This window comes from Hyla sarda, chromosome 1 (genome assembly GCF_029499605.1).
Source record: "Hyla sarda isolate aHylSar1 chromosome 1, aHylSar1.hap1, whole genome shotgun sequence".
Classification (NCBI taxonomy): Eukaryota; Metazoa; Chordata; class Amphibia; order Anura; family Hylidae; genus Hyla; species Hyla sarda.
In genome coordinates, this window is record NC_079189.1 from 392,845,155 (window position 1) to 392,872,066 (window position 26,912).

Sequence of the window (26,912 nt, forward strand, 5' to 3'; positions counted from 1 at the left end):
CATTTAACCCCTCCCCTATTGAAAGTTTGAATCACCCCCCTTTTCCCATAAAAAACCCACTGTAAATAAAAATAAAAATAAACATATATGGTATCACCGCGTGCGGAAATGTCCGAATTATAAAAATATATTGTTAATTAAACCGCTCGGTCAATGGCGTACGCGCAAAAAAGTTCCAAAGTCCAAAATAGTGCATTTTTGGTCACTTTTTATATCATTTAAAAATGAATAAAAAGCGATCAATAAGTCCTATCAATGCAAAAATGGTACCCTTAAAAACTTCAGATCACGGCGCAAAAAATTAGTCCTCATACCGCCCTGTACATGGAAAAATAAAAAAGTTATAGGGGTCAGAAGATGACAATTTTAAATGTATTAATTTTCCTGCATGTAGTTATGATTTTTTCTAGAAGTACGACAAAATCAAACCTATATAAGTAGGGTATCATTTTAATCGTATGGACCTACAGAATAAAGATAAGGTGTCAATTTTACCGAAAAATGTACTACGTAGAAACGGAAGCCCCCAAAAGTTACAAAACGGCAGGTTTTTTTCAATTTTTTCGCACAATGATTTTTTTTCCGTTTCACCGTAGATTTTTGGGCAAAATGACTGACGTCATTACAAAGTAGAATTGGTGGCGCAAAAAATAAGCAATCATATGGATTTTTAGGTGCAAAATTGAAAGAGTTATGATTTTTTAAAGGCAAGGAGCAAAAAACAAAAATGCAAAAACGGATAAAACCCCGGTCCTTAAGGGGTTAAAAGTTGAATTTGGTGACAGGTACTCCTTAGTGCATATGCTTTAAATGTCTGATTTGTACAGCATAACATTTAAAGCCTCATGCAGGGTCCTTTGCAGCTGTACATTTCAGAGCAGTACATGCTCTGTATGCTGCAGTATGGCGCTTCATTACAGATTTTATGTCTCCGGAAACAGAGATACAATGGAAGAATAGCTCTGTAATAAAGCATCCAATGCAGATGACAAAAAGTAATGTCTTCTATTACAGTTATTCTCTGAACTAGGAGATCCTTCCTAACATATATATAACAATACATTATATTTAAGTCACAAAATTTGCTAAATGTACAGCTAATGGCTTATCTCCATGAGACTTCATATTCTGGTAACAGCATACAGAAAAGTGGGGAAAGGCTGCCCTCTAACTGACAACTGAGGTAACGCAGATGAGTAAAGCAAAAATTAAAAAAACTACAAAATAATAGACCCCATAACAAAATTCGTTAAGAGAGTGTTCTCCTACAATGGCTAACTGCAGCTTCATAAAACATTTGAGACTGAGTAGACACATAAAATACATAGCAAGCTAAAAATCATCACATAACCTAACAGCAGAAATGTTACCATATAAATGAATGACAGTACAGAATATTCTGTCCTGATTCATTGACATAGCTAAATGTACAATACATGGGCCCCAGTGCTTTAATATGCCCCAAGTGCTATGTAGAGCAGTACCACAAAAGAGCAGGGCAGAGATGTGCCTTATGATATTCAGATGGCACAGATTTTGCACTGCAGCTCTGAAGCTTTGAGATAATCTCATTCCTTACACCAGTGTTCCCCAACCAGGGTGCCTCCAGCTGTTGCAAAACTACAACTCCCAGCATGGCTGGACAGCTGAAGGCCATCCAGGCATGCTGGGAGTTGTAGTTTTGCAACAGCTGGAGGCACCCTGGTTAGGAAACACTGCCTTACATTGATGGTATAAATATGCTCTATTTTTCTCATCTTAACAGGTAATCTACTTACCAAATGTACCATAAAACCCTCTTGGACCACATGTTCCAACACCATATTTTCTAAGTGATGTCAATGCTGCACTCTGCAATATACAACGAAAAAATTCTACATTCATAAATATCCATCAAAATTTACCACCAAGTAAAAAACTAAAAGTTAAAAAAAAGCTTTGCATTTTACTTTGATAAAAACTAAAGTGTGGCATTAACATTAAAATAGCATGAGCAATAAAGTTCCCGCAACTGCTCGAACATTGTGTATTGTGCCATATGGGCAACGTTAAAAGGAAAGAGAAGTGTCAGCAAGTTCACCCACACCAAACCCAATACACTGTGGGTAAACGGGCGAGAGCAGTATGCAGAGCACTCACGTCATCAGGACATGAGAGCTCTGCGTACTCTCGCTCTGTGCAGTGCCACTGCGCATGCGCCGGTCCCTCACTACACTCAGAAGTCGCGAATATTCACTATCCCTGGGTTAAATCTTTATGCGCATGAAGATAATGAATATTCAAACAACGGGGCGGACTTAAAAACTTCAGTGCAGGAGGCCGAAGCAGATGGCCGGCGGGTGTCTCACCTTGAAAGAGCTAATGATACACTGAAGAAAGGAACTTTACAGGGGCATAACTCAGCAGCTAATGGATCATAAAAAGTAAGTGACCCCTGTATGAACTCTTTTTCACCCACACTATAACCCGGGATATTGGGTTTAGGGTGGGTGAACTTGCTGACAGTTTCCCTTTAAAGGGGTACTCCGGTGGAAACTTTTTTATTTTTTTATTAATACTTCTATTAAAAAGAAAAAATCTTAATCCTTCCAGTACTTATTAGCTGCTGACTACTACAGAGGAAATTATTTTCTTTTTGGAACACAATACTCTCTGCAGACACCTCTGTCCATTTTAGAGTAGGAAAAAATCCCCATAGAAAACATATGCTGCTCTGGACAGTTCCTAAAATGGACAGAGATGTCAGCAGAGAGCATTGTGTTCCAAAAAGAAAATAATTTCCTCTGTAGCATTCAGCAGCTAATAAGTACTGGAAGGATTGAGATTTTTTAAATAGAAGTAATTTACAAATCTATACGCCCGTGGGAATTTCGGCCCCCGCCGCGCGCCGGGCGGGGACAAGGATGACTGCTGATATCTATTAGCAGGCATCCCATGCAAATGCCCAGGGGGTTCCCAAGAGACACCCCATGTTGGCGATTTTTGGCGATTCCGGGTCATACGGGTCTCCAGTGACCCGGAAAATAAGGGGGATCGGGGTTTTCCAAGACACCCACGATCCCCCTGAAGGGATAGGAGTGAGGTGGCAGGGGTACCACCCCTCCTATACCTACTATTGGTCGTTCAGAAGCGACGACCAATAGCAGATCGGGGCCGGAGGGGGGGGGGGTTAACGTTCGGTTCCCCCCGCTCTGCCCACCCACTGTAGTCCGGACAGAGCAGGGGAAAAGACAGTGAACGGCACCGAAGGTCTACTTACCATCGGCGGCGGTCAGAGGGCGGCGATGAAGTGCGGCTGGCTCCCTGGTGCAGCGTGCTGCAGACTCCGCAAGCCAGTGAATTGCCTAGCAACATTTGGAGGGCTACAGTTCGAAACTACAACTCTCAGCACGCCCAGACAGCTGTTTGCTGTCTGGGCATGCTGGGATTTGTAATTTTGCAACAGCTGGAGGGCCACAGTTTTGAGATCACTGTGCAGTGGTTTCTAAACAGTGGCCCTCTAAATCTTGCAAAACTACAACTCCCAGCATGCACGAACAGCAATCGGCTTTCTCGCCATGCTGGGAGTTGTAGTTGCGTACCTCCAGCTGTTGCATAACTACATCTCCCAGCATGCCCTTCGGCAATCAGTACATGCTGGGAGTTGTAATTTTGCAACAGCTGGAGGCACACTGGTTGGAAAATACTGAGTTAGATAAGTGAACTTAACTGAAGGTTTACCAACCAGTGTGCCTCCAGCTGTTGCAAAAGTACAAGTCCCAGCATGCACGGTCTGTCAGTACATGCTGGGATTTGTAGTTTTGCAACAGCTGGAGGTTTGCCCCCCCATGTGAATGTACAAGGTACATTCAGACGGGCAGGATTACAGTGAGTTTCCTGCTTCAAGCTTGAGTTGCAGCATATTTTCCGCCGCAGCACAAACTCCTAGCGGGAAACTCACCATAAACCGCCCGTGTGAATGTACCCTAAAAACACTAAACTAAAACATAATAAAAGGTGAAACACTACATATACACCCCCCCTTACACTGCCCCCCCCTCCCCCCCCCCCAATAAAAATGAAAAACGTATCCTACGGCAGTGTTTCCAAAACAGAGCATCCAGCTGTTGCAAAACAACAACTCCCAGCATTTACGGACAGCCATTGACTGTCAAGGCATGCTGGAAGTTTAGCAACAGCTGGAGGCACCCTGTTTGGGAATCACTGGGTAGAATCCCCTATGTCCACCCCTATGCAATCTCTAATTTAGTCATCAAATGCGCATGGTGCTCTCTCACTTTGGAGCCCTGTCGTATTTCAAGGAAACCGTTAAGGGCCACATATGGGGTATTTCCGTACTCGGGATAAATTGCGTTACAAATTTTGGGGGGCTTTTTCTCCTTTTACCCCTTATGAAAAGGAAAAGTTGGGGCTACACCATTTTTACACCAACATGCTGGTGTTGCCCCATACTTTTTATTTTCACAAGAGGTAAAAGGAAAAAAGACCCCCAAAATTTGTAACACAATTTCTCGAGTATGGAAATATCCCATATGTGGACTTAAATGCTCTGCGGACGCACAACATGGCTCAGGAGTGAGCGCGTACTATGTACATTTGAGGCCTAAATTGGTGATTTGCACAGGGGTGGCTGATTTTACAGCGGTTCTGACATAAAAGCAAAAAAATAAGTACTCACATGGGACCCCATTTTGGAAACTACACCCCTCACTGAACGTGACATAGGGTATAGTGAGCCTTAACACCCCACAGGTGTTTGACAAGTTTTTACATTTGGATGGGAAAACGAAAAAAAAAATTTCACTAAAATGCTGGTGTTGTCCTAAATTTTTCATTTTCACAAGGGAAAATAGGAAAAAATAAAGCCCCCCATAATTTGTAACTCCATTTCTTCTGAGTAAGACCATACCCCATATGTGGATGTAAAGTGACCTGCGGGTGCAATACAATGCTCAGAAGAGAAGGAGAACCATTGGGCTTTTGGTCAAACACCAATGGGGTGTAAATGCTCACTGTACTCCTTATTAAATTCTGTGAGGGGTGTAGTTTCCAAAATGGGGTCACAGGGTGGGGGATCCAGTGTTTTGGCACAACGGGGGGCTTTGTAAATGCACAAGGCCCATGACTTCTATTCCAACCAAATTCTCTCTCCAAAATATTAAGAGTGCTTCTTCCTTCTGAGCATTGTAGTGCGCCAGCAGAGCCCTTTACGTCCACGCATGGGGTATTTCAATACTCAGAAGAAATGGGGTTACAAGTTTTGGGGGGCCTTTTCTCCTATTACCCCTTGTAAAAATGTAAAATTTGGGGAAAAAACAGCATTTTAGTGAAAATTTTTTTTTTTCATTTACACATCCAACTTTAATGAAAAGTCGTCAAACACCTGTGGGGTGTTAAGGCTCACTGTACCCCTTGTTACGTTCCTTGAGGGGTGTAGTTTCCAAAATAGTATGCCATTTTTTTTTTTTTTTTTTTGCTGTTCTGGCACAATAGGGGCTTCCTAAATGTGACATGACCCCCAAAAACCATTTCGGCAAAATTTGCTTTCCAAAAGCCAAATGTGGCTCCTCCTCTTCTGAGCATTGTAGTTCACCCGCAGTGCACTTGACGTCCACACATGGGGTATTTCCATACTCAGAAGAGATGGAGTTACAAATTTTGAGGGCCATTTTCTCCTATTGCCACTTGTAAAAATGTAAAGTTTGGGGAAAAAACATTTTAGTGAAAAAAAAAAATTTCATTTACAAATCCAACTTTAACGAAAGTTCTGGCACGTCACATGTCACATTTATGGGCTTCCTAAATGTGACATGCACCCCAAAAAGCATTTCAGAAAAACTCACTCTCCAAAATCCCATTCTCGCTCCTTCCCTTCTGAGCCCTCTAGTTCACCTACAGAACACTTGACATACACATATAAGGTATTTCCTTACTCGAGAGAAATTGGGTTACAAATTTTAGGAAGATTTCTCTCCTTTTACTCCTTGTAAAAATTCAAAAACTAGGTCTACAAGAACATGCCAGTGTAAAAAATGAAGATTTAGAATTTTGCTGCTATTCCTGTGAAACACCTAAAGGGTTAACACACTTACTGAATTTAATTTTGAATACTTTGAGGGGTGCAGTTTTTATAATGGGGTCATTTGTGGGTTATTTCTAATATGAAGTCCCCTCAAATCCACTTCAAAACTGAACTGGTCCCTGAAAAATTCAGATTTTGAAAATTTTGTGAAAAATTGCAAAATTGCTGCTGAACTTTGAAGCCCTCTGATGTCTTCCAAAAGTAAAAACATGTCAACTTTATGATGCAAACATAAAGTAGACATATTGTGTATGTGAATCAATATATAAATTTATTTGGGATATCTATTTTCCTTATAAGCAGAGAGTTTCAAAGTAAAGTTAAAGTAAATCTAAAGTGAAAGTAAATCATTGCCGCTTCGCTCAGGGGGCTGTTCAGGAAGTCCGCGGCGAAATCGCAGCATCCCGAACAGCTGTAACACCTTACCTTGCCACCTGGTGTCTGATCGCCGAATGACTACTCAGTGCCTGAGATCCAGGCATGAGCAGTCAAGCGGGAGAATCATTGATTAATGGTTTCCTATGAGAAACCATTGATCAATGCAAAACCGCACAGTCAATTGCATACGCGCAAAAAAATTCCTAAGTCCAAAATAGTGCATTTTTGGTCACTTTTTATATCATGAAAAAATGAATAAAAAGCGATCAATAAGTCCGATAAATACAAAAATGGTACCGATAAAAACTTCAGATCACGGTGCAAAAAATGAGCCCTCATATCGCCCCATATGCGGAAAAATAAAGAAGTTATAGGAGTCAGAAGATGACAATTTTAAAAACTTATAAATTTTCCTACATGTAGTTATGATTTTTTTCAGAAGTGCCACAAAATCAAACCTATATAAGTAGGGTATCATTTTAATCATTTGTCTCACAATTATTTTTTTTTTCCGTTTCGCCGTAGATTTTTGGGTAAAATGACATACTTCATTACAAAGTAGAATTGGTGACACAAAAAATAAGCCATCATATGGATTTTTAGGTGCAAAATTTAAAGACTTCTGATCTTTTTAAAGGTAAGGAGAAAAAAACAAAAATGCAAAAACGGAAAAACCCCGGGTCCTTAAGGGGTTAAAGTGACAGTGGTCAGATGTGCAAAAAATGGCCGGATCCTTAAGGTGAAAATGGGCTGGGTCCTTAAAGGGGTTATCCAGGGGGAAAAAAACTTTTTTATATAATCAACCGGCTCCAGAAAGTTAAACAGATTTGTAAATTATGTATAGTAACAAGGATTGTCAGCTCACCCGATCCTCAGCACGGCAAGAAAACCTCCAGTTCAGGAAGAAAAGTGCAGGAGCCAGCGGTATAATAAACTTCACCTTTATTCGTAATCCATATAAAACCTCGACATTGGCGTCTCAAAATACAAACGATAAAACCTCCTGGATAAGCAACATGACGCGTTTCAGGTCATGTGACCCTTCATCAGATGCATGATGAATAATTGTTCTTTTCTGTCTAAGTGCTCTCTGATGACACGTGTCTCGGGAACTGTCCAAAGTAGAAGCAAATCCCCATAGCAAACCTCTTCTACTCTGTGCAGTTCCCGAGACAAGCAGAGATGTCAGCAGAGAGCAATGTTGCCAGACAGAAAAGAACAAGTCAACTTCAGCAGCTGATAATTATTGCAAGGATTAAGATTTTTTAATAGAAGTAATTTACAAATCTGTTTAACTTTCTGGAGCCAGTTGATATATAAAAAAAAAGTTTTTAGCACTTTCGTTTTTTGCTCCTTACCTTTTAAAAATCATAACCCTTTCAGTTTTTCCACCTAAAAATCCATATTATGGCTTATTTTTTGCGTCGCCAATTCTACTTTGCAGTGACATTAGTCATTTTACCCAAAAATGCACGGCGAAACGTAAAAAAAAAATCATTGTGCGACAAAATCGAAAAAAATCGCCATTTTGTAACTTTTGGGGGCTTCCGTTTCTACGCAGTGCATATTTCGGTAAAAATTACACCTTATTATTCTGTAGGTCCATACGGTTAAAATGATACCTTACTTATATAGGTTTGATTTTGTCGCACTTCTGGAAAAAATCATAACTACATGCAGGAAAATGTATACGTTTAAAAATGTCATCTTCTGACCCCTATAACTTTTTTACTTTTCCACGTACGGGGCAGTATGAGGACTCCTATTTTGCGCCGTGATCTGAAGTTTTTATCGGTATGATTTTTGTTTTGATCGGACTTTTTGATCACTTTTTATTCATTTTTTAATGGTATAAAAAGTGACCAAAATACGCTTTTTTTGATTTTGGAATTTTTTTGCGCGTACGCCATTGACCGTGCGGCTTAATTAATTATATATTTTTATAGTTCGGACATTTACGCAGGCGGCGATACCACATATGTTTATTTTTTATATTTTTTACACTTATTTTTTTTTATGGGTAAAGGGGGTGATTCAAACTTTTATTAGGGAAGGGGTTAAATGACCTTTATTAACACTTTTTTTTTACATTTTTTTGCAGTGTTATAGGTCCCATAGGGACCTATAACACTGCACACACTGATCTCTTACACAGATCACAGGCGTGTATTAACACGCCTGTGATCAGTGTTGTCGTCGCTTGACTGGTCCTGCCTGGATCTCAGGCACGGAGCAGTCATTCGCCGATCGGACACCGAGGAGGCAGGTAAGGGCCCTCCCGGTGTCCGGTCAGCTGTTCGGGACACCGCGATTTCACCGCGGCGTTCCCAACAGCCCGACTGAGCAGCCGGGTCACTTTCAGTTTCACTTTAGAAGCGGCGGTCAGCTTTGACCGCCGCTTCTAAAGGGTTAATACCGCACATCGCCGCGATCGGCGATGTGTGGTATTAGCCGCCGGTCCCGGCCGTTGATTAGCGCCGGGACCGACGCGATATGATGCGGGATCGCGGCGCGATCCAGCTTCATATCGCGGGAGCCGGCGCAGGACGTAAATATATGTCCTGCGTCGTTAAGGGGTTAAGTGAAAGTGGTCACATGACACAGAATCTCACCATCACGCCTTGACAGAAAATATTTAAAAGCAAAATTTCCTGGCTCATGTGAGTGACCCTACAGATTCTGTGTGTTCAAACATATAGGGCACATATAGAGAAAATATGCCTGCATTTGACAACTGTTACTTACACAAAAAATAAGGATATAAGAATAACGTTAGAACTCGTTTTGTGGCACATGTACACCCTGCAGGAGCAGAATTGAGATAGTTACTGACCTTAACCCTATCATTATCAAGAAGGCCAAGGAAATTGAAAGATGAGAAATTGATACATTCTTTTCCGTTGACAACAATCTTGTGGTTTGGAGGGCTGCAAGACAAAAATAAATACATATATTTACACATCACTTGACGACACAGCCCATTTTAGCCTTAATGACACAGACAATTTTCAATCTCTCATCCTCACCTTTAAAGAAGCACAACTTATTTTTTTCATCTCCAGACCACCATTGAGGGCTTATTTTTTTTGCACGATGAAGTGCACTTTGTAATGCCACCTTTCATCAGGGGTGTGGAAATTTTATAAAAAACTACTTGTCCACGGGACTAAAATGGAGCAAAATCTACTTGTCCCTCATGACGATCCACTTGTCTGGGCCAATTTTCGTTTTTACGCTCTGATTTTTTCCTCCTCGCCCTATAATAGCCATAACTACCTACTATAATGATACCTTTTAATTTTTCAATAACATATTCTGCGAACCAAAAAATATATATTAGGTGAAGTGAAATTGAAATGGTGAAATGTGGTTGAGATGACATTTCTTTTGATACTTTAGGCCACCTGATTACAGCAATACCAGATTTGTATAGTTTACGTCATGTTTTCCAAATTTTTAAAAAGTTCAGAACTTTTTTAATTGCTATTTTTTGACCCCTGTAGCTTTATTTTTTTTCCACATACCAGGCTGTATGAGGGCTCATTTTTTGCGCCATAAACTGTTTTTTGTATTGGTACCATTTTGGTATTGATCTGACTTTTTAAATCACTTTTTAAACTTTTTTTTCTGGGATACTATAAAAATTGCAATTCTGTGGTTTGGCATTTTTATTTTATTTAATTTTTTATTTTTTTTTACATTTACCGTACGGGATACATAATGTTATATTTTAATAGTTCATACAATTACGCACAAAGCGATACCAAATATGCGTATTTTTATTATGTTTGCATGTTTTTATATAGGAAAAGAGGGCGATTTGCACTTTTAACAAACATGGAAGGGTTAATGTGTGTTTTTTAAACTTTTATTAAAACTTTTTTACACTTTATTCGACTTATGGGAGGAATTATTAGATTCCTCATACAGATGAATAGAGTTCTATTGAACTCCATTGATCTGTGTGCTCTGTGATCCATTGATAGAGCCTGGTCCAGCCAGGATCTATCAATGACAGAGCCACAGGACAGCAGGGAACAGAGGTAAGCCCTCCGGCTACCTCTATAGTGGATCGCCCCCCTGCGATCGCGCTGCAGGCGGGGGGGGGGGGGGGGGGGGAGCGATCCACCCCACTAGCCCACCAGGGAGCATTCACATGTCCCTTTAGGCAGCTTTGACAGCGGCAATCTAAAGGGTTAATAGCCAGCTGCGGTGATGGCCGCATGCTGGCTATTAGCGGCGGCCCCCGGCTACTGAAAAAAGCCAGGGGCTGCAGAGTATGGAGCGGGTAGGAGTCGGGAGCTAGCTATTAGCGGCGGTGTGAAACTTGCGCCCCATGCGAACGTGCGACCGCTCCTTCCCTCAGCTCTCCGAAGCTAGAGCTGTGTGGAGCGAAGGCAGAGGACGCAGGTCTGCACGGGGAGAAAGAAGCCACGGCGCCTCATCTCCCCCTCACACGTCTGCATGGCAGAAAGAAGGCAGAGCAGGGAAGAGACAGCTTCTCATCTCCCCTGCTCTGCTTCAAGTTTCCACAGCAGAGTATGGAGCGGGCACGAGTCGGGAGCCCGCCCCATACAGACTGCAGAGCGCCGCAGCGCTTGTCAGGTCCGGCCCAGCATGCCCGAAGCCGGGCTAAGGGCCGGAAAAATTCACCTGCCCGGCGCCCGGAACTGCATGTCCCGGGCGTCGGGCGATAGGAGTTCCACATCCCCGTTTCATAATACCATAAAATGTACAGTGAAACTCCCCAAAAGTTGTGTATTGTTGGTTTTCTATCATCTTTCCCCATCCAATATGAACAACACATAAAAAGTTTTTAGATCTGACAGTGCTCATTTAAAGGGGTATTCCGGGATTTATTTTTTTATTTGACTATGCTACAGAGGCTGTAAAGTTTATAATATAGTGCTGTTCTTGTGTTTCATGGTGGTCTCGCAATTCTTCTGTGATTTTTGCCCCAAGGTTTATTTTTAAAGTGCTCCTGCTCCTGGTAGATAATACCATTATATGTATAATTGTAATATACATTTGTTAAAAAATGTATATACTTTTTTCCCTACAGCTATTGTCTGTGTGTCTCTATGATGAGTCCGAATACAGGAAGTGAGGGTGGACAAGCGGGGCTCTGTGTAGTAAGAAAAAGCAGGACAGTGTGCACTGAGGCTCTATAACATACTCCAGGCTCACACATCAGGATGATTGACAAACCAGGAGTCTGCACAGATCCCTGCTTGTCCTACCCTCACTTCCTGTATTTGGACTCCTCATAGAGACACACATGCAATAGCTGCAGGGACAGCATTTTTTCACCCAAAAATATACACAATTTTTTATCAATGTATATTACAAATATACATATAATGGCATTATCTACATTATATAAAAAGTTTTTGTTGATGACAGGTACACTTTAACAATATACATACAAGAGGTTTTAAATTGGTAGTGGATCCTGCATGTCACCCAGTCAGAGGACATATGCCCAGCAGAAGGTGAACTGATTTAGCATCGTAGGGTCCCATCCGAAATGAGGCCACCTCCGCGTGGTGGATGGGGGACACATTTTGATCAAAAAGTGCGCTAAGAGCCTCCATTTTTTTGACCAAGAGTGCTGCTGCAACCTCTTTCTTTTTTGTATACAAAATGTCTCAGGTTTTCCCAGGTTGCAGTGTGGCTTGAGACATCACATTACTAGTCAGGTGATCAGAGAAAGCCTGTCTTTACTTTAAAGGGTGGGGCGACCGCTGGATGGGAGGAAGATCATTCTGTTTTTGCAACAGCTGGAGGCACCCTTGTCAGAAAACACTGGTCAATTGCATTGAAGAGATCACAGGTGTATTTCAATGGGAGGGGTGGCTGATGTGTGGGAGGGAGAAATGTGACCTCACACTTACAAACAAGGAATAATGGGATAGTAGTTTAACCCCTTAGGGACTCAGTCTATTTTCCCCTTAAGGACTCAGCAAATTTTAATTTTTGCATTTTCGCTTTTTCCTCCTTTCTAAAAATTATAACTCTCAATTTTTCACCTACAGACCCATATAAGGGCTTATTTTTTGGGTCACCAATTGTACTTGGCAAAGACATCACTTATTTTAAAATATAACCTGCGGCAAAACTAAACGAAAAAAATTATTTGTGGGGTGAAATTAAAAAATAAATAAATAAAAACACGCCATTTTGTAACTTTTGGGGGCTCCCGTTTCTACACAGTGCAATATTTGGTAAAAATGACACCTTATCTTTATTCTGTAGGTCCATATGGTTACAAGGATACCCAATTTATGTAGGTTTTATTTTATTTTAAAAACTTAAAAAAAAAAAAATTATAAGCTACATGCGCCAAAATTTGTATGTTTAAAATTGTAATCTTATGACCCCCTATAACTTAAATTTTTCCGTGTATGAGGTGGTATTAGGGCTAATTATTTGTGCTGTCATCTGTAGTTTTTATAGGTACCATTTTTGTTTTGATGGGACTTTTTGATCGCTTTTTATTAATTATTATATTTTTATGGTATATGAAGTGACCAAAAAATTTGGACTTTGGTATTTTTTTTACGTGTACACCATTGACCGTGAAAACCAGCCAAGCTTCTGCTTTCATTTCCTAGTGAGCTTCCAAGCTCATTTCCATGGGCAACTATTCAACTTTATCTTTTTACCAGTTTTGCCTGCACTATCCTTAAATACAGATTAGGAGCCACTTACCCCGAAACAATGTTATATTTGAAACCAGGGTGATCTTTAGAGACAGGAGGGACAAGAGGTTCAGGGTGCCACTCATCAATTAACTCTTCCTTTTCCTGCAAAACCAATATTAGGATACAAATATGAGCAAACAGGAATGTAGACTACCACATACACTAACATGAGGAGTGCTCCTGCAGAGGTCTACTCTGAAAATCTGCTGTTATGTGTCCATTCCTGCTGACACTCTGTATTGCAGTTCCAGAACAAGGTGTGCCATCTAATTCCTGAAAGATAATAAGAACTGCCAATGCCTTAAGAATAGTTTGATAGAAGAATAATACATTCATTGAGAAATTGTTATATTTCAAAGTACATTGTAAAAAGAACCACCAAATTCCAATTAAAGGGTAAACAATTTTAAATTCCACACCTTTGAATATACATAGAGGATAGACAGACTATACAATCCTGTTCTCTTTAAAAAAAAAAAAACTAGACATGTTGACCAGACATGTAAGGCTGCATTCACACTACGTTTTTGCAATACAGTTCCCGTATCAGGTTTTTGATGAAAAACGGATTCCTCAAAACCTGACTAAACTGTATCAAAACATGTGTACAAATTTTAACTTGTATGTGGTTTAAAAAATAATGTTCGGTTGCATCAGTCTTAAGAAAAAAATGTATACGTTTTTAACTTTTCACTCCATTCTGAATAAAGTTTCACTTGTTTGATTGAGATTCCCCCCCAAAAAATAAAAATTTTTTATTTTTTTTTAAACTGTGCAAAGTCAAAAACCGTATGGTGCAAACTGGATGCAACCGTACGCACATGCGATTCTGTACAGTTCCCATTGACTCCCAAGTTAAAAAAAACGTACATGGTTTAATACGGTTTTTCACCCGGACCAAAAACCGTGGAAGGCTACAGTTTTGGGTACGGGAAAAAAAAAAACGGACAAAACCGTACAGGATGCAAAACGGACACAACCTGATGCAGCTTTTGGCATACGGTTTTCAATGGAGAATAAATGCATACGGTTTTCAATACGGTTCCATACGGTTTTCACATTGAAAATGATATGGGAACTGTATTGCAAAAATGTGGGGTGAATGCACCCCAAAAAAAGGTTTAGAGTGAACTGGTCTAAGTCCTGAGACCCGCTGCAAATGTAAGTAATAGCTAGCTGAAAAGCACATCAGCGCACTTCACTATCTGGCTGGCTGCCTGATCCAAGTCTTTTGCTCCATAGACTTCTACAGTGAAATTTGGATTTAACAGGTGAGATTTGTTGGAGAATTTATATTATTCCTCAGTGTGATCGGACACTGGATTTTATACTGTGTAAATATAGGAGAGAAGAAGGCATTTAGTAGATAGGTCTTTTCCTCATTCTCCTCCAACATAACACCCAGATTATTTCTTAGGGGGACTAACTTTATTTTTTATTCTTAAAGTGTACTTTTATTACTGAGGACAAAGTTCCAATCTATGTCACAGAGGTCCTCTCAATTTGTAGAAAATGCCCTTCCTGAAGTTTAAAGTTTTTGTAGCCCCCCCCAGTAGACATCTTCTTATAGGATAAATGAAAGTGTATTTTGTTGTGATCATTATTACTTCTGATCTATTGGTCATTATAAGGTCCAGAAATGCCCCACTTCTTGTAAGGTCCTGCACTAGTTGGGAAAGGAAATTGTCCTTTATTACTGCTAAAAACCTATTTCCTTTGCTGGACCTGCAGGTCTCAGTTTTCAAGTTTAGATCGTATTGTTCCCCCATAATAATTCCCCCTTCTTTGCTGCCCCATCTATGTCTTATTAGTTGGGTTTTGCTGCTTTCATTATACTTTGCGTCTTGTAACAAACCTATATGAGTAATTATTCTTCCCCTTTCCCCTTTAGAGACTACATATGATCATTTTTCTCACATATGTCATCACACAGAAAAGGCCCAAACCCCTCCCCCTTTCTTACTTGAAGGGTCATTTCTGAACAGTTTGTAAAACAGCAAATGAATCGCCCCCAGTCATAGCCCTCATCCAGCCATGTCTCACATTATCCTCACTATGTCATAGTCTTCCTCCAACATTAATAGTTCCTATTCCTCATCTTATTACTGCGGCTTTTGGCATTATACATGCACTTTATGTTTTTATACATACTCCCTTCTTCTTATCAACTATGACTGTTTTATCTTCTCCCGCCTCTACACCCCTAATTTTATTACTAATCCCCAGCTCTCCATCTACACTGTCTTTCACCTCTATATTGTTGTTTCCTCCTATCGCAAGGAACACAATACACTGTTGGCCAATGCCAGTTTTTGAGACCGATCGCCCTGTCTGTCCCTCTAATAATTGAGTCGTCCTATAGTAGCACCTGTCTGGCCTGCGTTGCTCTCCTCCTTACCGCTAGCTGTCAGAGGCAGTGTCTTGCTGCAGCCCTGCTATCTCTGAACTGAAATCCCCCACAGCTGCCCAACTGGGAAAATGTGTTGGGGTGTGCTAGATCTGGGCTAGTTTGGGGATATCACAGAACCTGAAAACACTTTTCCTCTAGATACAATTGGCTGTAATTCTAATTGGCTGTATGGTAAACTTCCCTAAGATTAACACTTTTTGCTCTTAAAGTTTTGAAAGAGAAGGAATACTTACAATTCCGGCTTATAACTCCTGTTTCTAACTACTCTTAATCAGCAAGCTTCTTCATTCAGCAACTCAAGATAATGGCCCTCATTTACTAAGAGTGTCGGGTTTATCTCCGAGTGTTTCTTCATTTACTCCGTGTATTTTTCTCCCTGATTTACTAATGTGTCGTACAGGAAAACATTTTTGTGCCGCACTGGTTGGAAATTGTGTCGCAGGGTAAATTATATATATGCCCCCCGCACAGCGCAATCATATGCCCCCAGCAGCGCATGTGTATATATATACATTGCGTCATTGCACAGTGCAGCGTACAGCCTAACAGGACGCGCAGCAGCCAGAAGGATCGCGGACCGCGGAACAGGTAATTATAACACCGGGGATGGGAGAGGCGATGGGGCAGCTGTGGTGTTTGTGTATAGGATTGTGTATAGAAGGGAAGTGGGGACCAGATAATGCTATATGTCTGCTCCCCACTTTGCTTCTACACACATGCCTCTGAAGCGCTATCAATAACAAGCATTAATCATTTATAGCGCTTCAGAGGTATATGTGTATAGATGCGCTGTGCGGGGGGCATATATAATATATATCAACATGCGCTGCGGGGGGGTATATGATAGCGCTGTGCGGGGGATATATATATATATATATATATATATATATATATATATATATACACACACACACACACACGCTGCGGTGGGGGACAATACATATAGCGAAGCAGGGGGGCAAGATATATAGAAGCTGTGGGGACATATACATTCCCCCCAGCGATTCTATATATCTTTCCCCACCGCAGCTCTCCTATTTGAGAACCCTGCAGGGATCCCTGAATGGCTCTTCAGTACCAGCCATTCAGGAATTCCAGCGGGGAATTTGAAAATGAAAGTAAAATACATTGTACATTGCTGGGGAGCGGAGCATGCCACCCGCTCCCCTGCTTAATAAATTTTAATCGGATCGGGTCTCAGAAGTGAGACCCGATGCGATCAACCCCTTAGCCCCTGTACTACTACTACTGGGGATAGGATTCACTTGGTCTTCAGTAATTTCCTGACAGCTCAGAGCTGTCGGGTTTTGGTGAACAAAAATTCACAGGTTTTCCTGTGAGTTTTTCATCATACTCCGAGTATTTTTTCTTTTTTGTCGGGAACACGTCCCTTTTTGTGATAACTACGCCCATTTTGATGATGATAGTGATGATATATTTTGTTGGGTTGTGCGACCAAATTTGTGTCGCATGGGCTATGCAACACAAATTTGTTCGCACAACCCGACAAAAAAAGTCAGGTTGACATTAGTAAATGAGGGGTAATGACTTTTAAAATTGTCTTACACCATATGCTAATGTAATCATTGCTTCTCCGGGCTGTAACCACTCCTACTAGGCCTAACTGACTGCTCGGGCACGGCCAACGTCACTGCTCTGCTTCCTTTGCTTAGAAGACAGAGTGATGACATGGGTCTTGCCTGGGCTATACATTATGCCTTGTAGGAGTGGTTCTAGTCCGGAGCACAAATGATTACATGAGGATGCTGCATGCCCCTGTGACTACCACATGCAAGGCAGTTTTAAAAGTCCCTATCTTCACCAGCAAGGCTGCCAAATAGTACAACGGGACAAGGTGAGAAAACAGATTCCCTATATAACGTGTTGCCACCAGTTATAAAAGGGTAAAATCTGATGACTTCACTTTGGTGTATTCGTATGTATACACATTAACCATACACACATTAATATATCAAGAAAATAGAATATCTTTATTACCTTTTCTGTAAGGTCGGATCGCTCTTGGAGTTTGTAAGTCTTGGAAAATATGAGTCGAATAATCCACAGAATAAGAATCCCTTCCAGTATCAGGTGATAGGCAGGTGCCTAAAAACATTATACAAGATGTAGGAGCCATTATTGCCACATCTATACATTGAATAACACATGAGTTTAACTATAGCTACTTCATAATAGACATGAAACATACTGCAGAAAGAACCACCGAAGTTCAAAGGGAATCTGCCAGCTGCACCCTACTGAGAACAGAGAGTAGCGATGCCATTTATTTCATCAGCCCAAATACGGTCACTTAGTGCCCCAGCTCCAACTATATAGGCTATTGTAAACAGACTGAACAATGCAGCAGGCCGGGCTTTTGATTACGCTGAAAATAGTGTACATGGCCAGAATAGTCACTAGGGAGGAGATTTATCAAAACCATTCCAGAGGAAAAGTTGCCCAGTTGCCTATAACAACCAATCAGATCGCTTCTTTCACTTTTCACAGGCCTTTTTCAACATGAAAGAAGCGATCTGATTGGTTGCTACGGGCAACTCAACAACTTTTCCTCTCGACAGGTTTTGATAAATCTCCCCGTAGGTGATTCAGTACAAACCATAGAAAGAATGGCAACCGCTGCTCTCCGCTACAGTATACATCGGCTACCTGTTCCCAACGGATACGTGCAATGGCAGCCTTTAACACTGTGAACCTAGCATAACACAATGCAGTTTTGAAGGCAGGTGTGGTTTATAATTCATTAGATAAAATAAAGAGCAGACGCTACTTCATTTTTTTTTCTTTTTTGAATATATTGCACACCAGGAGTAGATACAAAAATTTTATGAGAAATAGCATTATGATCCATATCTGGCGTTCGCTTCAAAACCGCAGCAAAAGTCAACTTTGCATGCCTGCAAATAGGGTACCGACACACAATGGGACCCCCAATTTGGCTGTGACACAGATGAACACCAAGCGAAAATAAAGCTTTAGGGCATATTCACACACAACGGAACCGCTGCAGATTTGAAGTTGAGGATTTTACAAGGCAATTACTTTATTGGCATGCCAATTAAGAAACACATAAAAACAACTTCAAATCCGAAGTGGATCCGGTGTGAGTGAATAGAGCATTAGAGCGAAAACCGGCTGCTCCCGTATCCCAGCCAGATCCAGCCCGAACCTCACGCATTTCAATGAGCCGACCGGAGTCACCGTTTGACTCCGGTCAGCTCATTGAACTTAATGGAGCTTGGCAGGGATATGAGAGCGGACGGTTTTGCTCCTCCCAGCCGGATTCGGTACCCGTGCACTACAAAAGTAGTGTGAACCCACCCTTACCTGCAAACAACGCACTAACAAAAGGGGATAGATTTGCCAAAACCTGTGTAGAGGAAGAATGGTGCAGCTGTCCTTAGCAACCATCAGATTGATTCTTTCATGTTACAGAGGCAATCTGATTGGTTGCTATAGACAACAGCACATCCTTTCCACTACATGGGTTTTAATAAATCTCACCCAATATCATTAATCTGAAACTGAGCTAACCTGACACTGTACATCACATGAGTTTGTGCAGCCATGTGTCCATACCAATAGGACACTGTTTCCCCAACCATTGTGCCAGCCAGAGGCTGACCAGTCATGCTGGGAGTTGAAGTTTTGCAGCAGCTGGAGGCACCCTAATTGGGAATCCCAGCAATAGGGAAATGTCTACCTACTGAAATTATTCATGACTAGTACATATCGCAAAAGTATTAAGAAAAAAAAAAATTTAGACAGTGCATCCAGTTGATGAACTAAGAATTACTGCATTACTAGATTTGTTATAGTAGATTTATTACAGGTACAGTGGGGCAAAAAAGTATTTAGTCGGCCACCAATTGTGCAAGTTCTCCCGCTTAAAAAGATGAGAGGCCTGTAATTTTCATCATAGGTATACCTCAACTACGCGAGACATTAATGAGAAAAAAAAGGATTAAAGAAATGTATTTGCAAATTATGGTGAAAAATAAGTATTTGGTTAATAACAATAGTTAATCTCAATACTTTGTTATATACCCTTTGTTGGCACTGACAGAGGTCAAACATTTTCTGTAAGTCTTCACATGGTTTTCACACACTGTTGCTGGTATTTTGGCCCATTACTCCATGCAGATCTCCTCTAGAGCAGTGATGTTTTGGGTCCGTCGCTGGGCAACACGGACTTTCAACACCCTCCAAAGGTTTTCTATGGGGTTGAGATCTGGAAACTGGCTAGGCCACTCCAGGACCTTGAAATGCTTCTTACAAAGCCAATCCTTCGTTGCCCAGTGGTGTGTTTGGGATCATTGTCATGCTGAAAGACCCAGCCACGTTTCATCTTCAATGCCCTTGCTGATGGAAGGAGGTTTTCCCTCAAAATCTTATGATACATGGTCCCATTCATTCTTTCCTTTACAAGGATAAGTCGTCCTGGTCCCTTAGCAGAAAAATAGCCCCAAAGCATGATGTTTCCACCCCCATGCTTCACAGTAGGTATGGTGTTCTTTAGATGCAACTCAGCATTCTTTCTTCTCCAAACATGATGATGAGTTTTTACCTAAAAGTTCTATTGGTTTCATCTGACCATATGACATTCTCCAAATACTCTTCTAGATCATTCAAATGCTCTCTACAAAACTCCAGACAGGCCCGGACATGTACTGGCTTAAGCAGGGGGGACACATATGGCACTGCAAGATTTGAATCCCTGGCAGTGTGGTTGTGTTACTGATGGTAGTCTTTGTTACTTTGGTCCCAGATCTCCGCAGATCATTCACTAGGTCCCTCCGTGTGGTTTTGGGATTTTTGCTCACCTTTCTTGTGATCATTTTGACACCACGAGGTGAGATCTTGTGTGGAGCCCCAGATCGAGGGAGATTATCAGTGGTCTTGTATGTCTTCCATTTTCTAATAATTGCGCCCACAGTTGATTTCTTCACACCAAGCAGCTTGCCTATTGCAGATTCAGTTTTCCCAGCCTGGTGCGGGTCTACAATCTTGTTTCTGGTGTCCTTTGACAGCTCTTTGGTCTTAGCCATAATGGAGTTTGGAGTGTGACTGTTTGAGGTTGTGGACAGGTGTCTTTTATACTGATAACAAGTTCAAAGAGGTGCCATTAATACAGGTAACGAGTGGAGGACAGAGGAGACTCTTAGGGTCTATTCACACGTACAGTATTCTGCGCAGATTTGATGCGTAGGATTTCAAGCTGTGTTCAGTCAGTTTACATTTAAATCTGCAGCAGAAAATCCTGCATATCAAATCTGCACAGAATACTGTACGTGTGAATAGACCATTAAAGAAGAAGTTACAGGTCTGTGAGAGCCAGAAATCCTGCTTGTTTGTAGGTGACCAAATACTTATTTCCCTCCATAATTTGCAAAAATTAATTGTTTAAAAATCAGACAGTGATTTTATGGATTTTTTTTCTCATTAGATCTCTCATAGTTGGTATACCCATGATGAAAATTACAGGCCCCTCATCTTTTTAAGTGGGAGAACTTGCACAATTGGTGGCTGACTAAATATTTTTTTGCCCCACTATGTTGGAAATAGCACACTGAATACACATGTATCCATAGGGCTTTACTAACAGTAAAAGACAAAGAACGCTCTTTTGGCTTTTAAAAGGCAGGTATATCCCCCCCACCACCCAATCTCCCATCCGTCACTTTTCTGCAGTCGATTTTGCTACTTATTGATTTCAATGGGTAGGAAAAGAGGAATACAGTGCATGTGACCCTAACCTAATTCTGGCCTGTCATATCACTATACATCAGAAAAACTTTTTCCCTGCTGTGTGGAATAGCAAATCCTGTAAAATAAAAATGTGCATACAGCATAGTTTATTTGGGGATCCTATATGCCTATACAGTGAGGGTATGTCCCCTGTCGGCATTATGCATTGGAGGCTTTCTGCTGGTTATCAGCCTTACAAAGGGCCATAGCATGATATGAAAAGGGCCTTTCTTGTAAAGAAGAGGAAGACATTGAAGATGTATAGAATGGCACGTGTATATGTAATCATGTTCTCCATACTGGTAATTAAGTAGATATTAATAGCACACATTCCAAAATATGAATATGTGAAACCGGAAAAACAACGCCCCAACTCAATACAAACGTAAGATCACAACCTCAATTCAAAGCAACTCAAAGACCTGACTCTTTTTGTGATCCTTAAAACAGGACTATCCAGCAAAACATATGACTGAGATTCAGGTCGGTTAAAGATACCAGAAACAATCCAGTCATATACATTATTACTAACTCAACACACAGATGTGCCTCCCATACTTAATACACTGCAGATATAATGCTGTGTTTAACTATATATTTGCATTGATTGATTCATCAAATCTGCAGCACAAAATCCACAGCGTATATAGTGTGTGTGAACATACCCTTACCATGCATGGCCACCTTCTCTATCAACCTCCATCTGAACACCGCAGCCATGTCTCCTTTCAAAAGGCGGGAGAGTCCGGGTATGTTCACCTGACAGAATTTCTGAGCCCAATCTGGCAGGAAAATTGTGCTTGGAAATTCCGTTGCAGAATAATCCCATTGCTTTAAATGGGATTCTGCTGCATGGTGCACATGGCGGAACTTCTACAGCAGAAACATCTGTCACATAAATACAGTTTACAGACCCCATCGAAAGAATTGACCTATCAACGAAGACAGGGCATTTCTAAGCGATCAAAGAGCCGGCAAAACATGCAAATTTGCGGAATGTCCATCTGTGTTTTATTGTAAACCAAGCACCCTATGTTGACCTCTTTCAGAAGCGTACTTCACCCTGCTACATAGCAACAAAAAAAATGTAAAAGGAAAACGGTCACCCGTTCACCCACACTATAACCCGATACACCGGGTTACAGGCTGACATTTATCACTGTCTTTAGACTGTCTTTTTTTTTTGGTCTAGAAAAGGTTAAAAAAAAAGGCGCAAGCAGAGTTTATTTGCGCCTTTTGGTTTACACATTTCTGCTGATTTTGAGTTGCAATACACATGATATGAATGGGTTTTATATACTGCGTCTTTTTGTGAAAAGGCGTAAAAAAGCCTAATGTGTGCGGGGACACTGCCTGCGCCTAATGTGTGCGGGGACACTGCCTGCGCCTAATGTGTGCGGGGACACTGCCTGCGCCTAATGTGTGCGGGGACACTGCCTGCGCCTAATGTGTGCGGGAACACTGCCTGCGCCTAATGTGTGCGGGAACACTGCCTGCGCCTAATGTGTGCGGGAACACTGCCTGCGCCTAATGTGTGCGGGAACACTGCCTGCGCCTAATGTGTGCGGGAACACTGCCTGCGCCTAATGTGTGCGGGAACACTGCCTGCGCCTAATGTGTGCGGGAACACTGCCTGCGCCTAATGTGTGCGGGAACACTGCCTGCGCCTAATGTGTGCGGGAACACTGCCTGCGCCTAATGTGTGCGGGAACACTGCCTGCGCCTAATGTGTGCGGGAACACTGCCTGCGCCTAATGTGTCTTAATGGTTTTGTTCTTTAATGGTTTTGTTCATTTTGTGCACCTATTGTGACAATCCGTCTTGGGGATTAGCTCTGGGATCGTCCTGGACCACGCCAAAGGATGCGTTTCTTCTCAATAAACCAGCAAACAAACGCTTATAATGCAAATCTGGCACCTTGCCAGTTTTATTAGACAGGTTGCAGGGAAATAAATAAACAAAAAGCAGGAACAAAACAAAATCCTAGACCGTCTGGTCACTGACTAAACAGATCAGCTTGTCCTGACTAACAACCGCTGAGCTTCCCTCAGCCGGTTAAACTTATGTCCCCTGCAACCTTCTACTCACAATTCATGTCACTCTCTTTGAGCCTCTCATAGCTCGGGCTGTGTACTCCTCAGCAGCCTCTGTCTCTTCCCAACAGCCCACATGCTGTCTCCTAGGAAGAGCCCCCATTACACTGAGACTCCATCTCATATACACTTCCCTTCCCTCCTGCCTCATTATTTAAGAAGCAGGTGAGAGCTTCTGCAGGGTGAGCCAAGGAAATACACCCTTTCCTTGCCACACTGCCACACTATGTATAAATATATACTTAAATATATACCTCCTATGTTTTGAATTTGAAAAAAATCATATTTTATTTTTCCAATTAAGAAGGGTTCGGTGAATGCGCATATGAAACTGGTGGGGTTCAGTACCTCCAACAAGGTTAAGAACCACTGCTCTAAGACATGGGGGAGGGTTCATTCAGACTGTGTATATGTTTTTGGGTATTCCAGTTTTATAGGGGGGTGGGGGCGGGGTGTCTGTCTGTGTTATACCTCCTTTGAAGTCAGGCACTCTGGTCATCATAAATCAAACTGAGATAAGGGACCTGGAAGAGATTCCCCCCACCTGGTGAGATCAGAGGGGGGGGGGGGGTATGGAGTCCCCCCCCCCCCCCCCCAAAAAAAAAAAACACTATAAGGGTGCGTTCACACGCTAGTAACTAGCAGCGGGTTTTCCCACTGCGAGTTACGCTACCATTCATTTGAATGGGTCCGCGGACAGTCCGCAAATCTGACACTATTGTGGACTGTCTGTGGACCTATTTAAATCAATGGTAGTGTAACTTGCAGCAGGATCCCCGCAGCAGGAAACCCGCTGCTAGTAATAGCGTGTGAACGCACCCTAAAACTGAGATGCTGGACAAACCTTTGTTCAAGCCTGTGGCAAAAGCTGACAAGACATCCTAAGATACAGCTGGACTCTCACTCACAAGGACTGCTATACCATTATGCTGTAAGGACTCTGTTTTCTGAACTTGTCTTGCTGAACTCTTATATATTTTTGTAACTGTATGTCATTTGTCCATTTTATACCTAGCACTGTGATACCTTTTTTCAGATTAAATGTTTAATTAATCAGCTCTGGTCTTTGATCTCTAAATATATGAGCTCACCTTTCTGAAGAAAGCTCTGGTGAAACAAGTTTATCAAAGGGTTAATTTGGTGACTTGCTGGGACTAGTAGTGGATACCCAGAGGTCTGGTGGCTTTAACCCTTGCACTATCACACTCTCTTTAGCGTCTTGGCTGGGCCGATAGGGTGTGATCATGACAGGTATGTTTCTATGGAGTGAGCTAAGATGCTATGACAAGCAGTGTATGTAAAATACATTAAAAACGCACTTGAAAAATCCTACGTTTTGTGTTTGCTTAATCACTACTTATTAAACAGACAGTTTCATTAACAAATACTCAACAATATGTAAAACACCTGAATTTTCAAAAAAAAATGCGCCTTTTACAACTTTCGTCAGGCTATGGCTGCCGCAGTGTGGCCGATATCACGCCCACCTACAATGCCCAATAGGCACAATAGCCAATAAAATGGCGGTACTGATTGTAAATCCTGCAGTCATTGCAGCTGTCGCAGTGTGCGGACGTGGCTTATTCCTCAGATCAATAGGTAATGACAGAAATAGTGAAAGGCAGGAAATTCACTCAATACTGATGGTGTACTATTAGGTGAAGGCTGGACTACCACTTTACATACACAACCCAAGATCTAAAAAGGCTGTGTGACTGTTCTATACGCAATTCTTCTCAGTCACACTCATGTCGGGAGGTGCTATTGTTAGGGTACACCACAGGAAAATCCACAGGAGCAAAGAAATCTTGTGGATTCTGGTGCAGACTTGATGATTTACCATTAGAGATTTAGATGTGGACTATATAGACATGAAGAGATGGATGATTTTACCGTCCCCACCGCCGGTCATTTCCTGTGCAGATCTCTTCAGCAGTAAGTAGATTGGAGTAGTTTAGGATTCATCCACTTTACTGCTACTGAAATACAGTAGTCCCTCAAGTTACAATATTACCGTAATTGGTTCCAGGACGACCATTGTATGTTGAAACCATTGTATGTTGAGATCATAACTTTATGGACACCTGATAATTGGTTCTGAAGCCACCAAAATGTCATCCAAAAATAGGAGAAAGTGATGATTAAAGAAAAATAAGTAGATAACTAATATAGATAAAGCAAATCCTTACATATAAAAGTAAGAAAGAGCTGCTGGGAGCTGTAAATCACTGTCTATTTCAGTGTTTTCCAACCAGAGTGCCTCCAGCTGTTGCAAAACTACAACTCCCAGCATGCCCGGACAGCCTTTGGCTGTCGGGCATGCTGTGAGTTGTGGTTTTGCAACAGCTGGAGGCACCCTCATTGGGAAACACTGGTCAATGTAGAGGACAGGAGCTTCTTCAGGGTCCTGTACAGTACACGCAATGTCCTAAAAAAAGTTACTGGGGGTCCAAAGGAGCAGCTAACCAAGCATAGGTTAAAAGTAGTACAGAACATGTACTGTAGGGGGCACTTTAGGAATACAGGAGTTTTACCAGTGAATGTCCATTTGATTGGTCGGTCCATCAGATTGGTCGGTTCTTCCAGCCATTGACAGGTATCACAGATCTGGACTGTCTGTACATTGTATGTTAAGTCTGGTTTCAAGTTACAATGGTCCAGAAAAGAAATGTTGAGGCCATTGTAAGTTGAGGGATCACTGTATGCTGCAGATTTTGCACCAAGAAAAACCTCTTTTGTCCTTAGGACAGATGTGGTGCTGTTCCAGCTCCAAGCAGAAGAAGAATGGGGGGGAATCCCAGAAGTCAGACCTGACTGCTGCGACAACAAGGGAACGTACTGAGTTATGTAGTCCGCACTCCATTCATTTGCTATAGTACTCAGCATACACCAATATTTGGATGCCTCAGAGCATGAATGGCGCACTCCATTTCATTTTGGGAGGAGGCAAATAATTGGTGGGGGTCCCTGTGGTCATGACTTTTGGAGATGTCTTTGAGCTGCAATGTACAGTACAGATTTATGTAAACCTGCCCATTCACTGGCCATATAACTCCAGCCAAGAAGTGGTGGAGTAACCCCTGCCTGACATGACACAATGGCACGAATATGTGCAGTCACAGTGATCCCTCAACTTACAATGGCCTCAACATACAATAGTTTCAACATACAAGAGTCTTTTCTGGACCATTGTAACTTGAAACCAGACTCAACATCCAATATACTGACAGTCCAGATCTGTGAAACGTGTCAATGGCTGAAAGAACTGGCCAATCAGAATGGGCATTTTACTGGTAAAACACCTGTATTACTGAAGTGTATGCACTGACTGATATCTGGTAGCGCCCCCTACAGTACAGGGAGGTATTACATGTTCTGTACACTTTACCTGTGCCAGGGTTACCTGCTCCTTTGGACACCAGGTGAGGGCGACTCCATGTTACTTTTTTTTATTTATTTATTTATTTTTTAAGGAAATT

The 26,912-nt window shown here is 41.7% G+C and overlaps 1 protein-coding gene across 1 annotated transcript in view; it reads right to left on the reverse strand.

Annotated features, from left to right (window-relative positions):
• SPTLC1 (serine palmitoyltransferase long chain base subunit 1) overlaps positions 1 to 26,912 on the reverse strand; it is an 82,932-nt gene that overhangs the window by 52,829 nt on the left and 3,191 nt on the right. Inside the window, exons 2-5 of the mRNA XM_056525696.1 lie at positions 17,573 to 17,680; positions 13,172 to 13,266; positions 9,294 to 9,387; positions 1,779 to 1,851 (exon numbers count right to left, since the gene is read on the reverse strand). Coding sequence (XP_056381671.1) covers positions 1,779 to 1,851; positions 9,294 to 9,387; positions 13,172 to 13,266; positions 17,573 to 17,680 — 370 coding nt within the window. The remainder of the gene's footprint in view (positions 1 to 1,778; positions 1,852 to 9,293; positions 9,388 to 13,171; positions 13,267 to 17,572; positions 17,681 to 26,912) is intronic.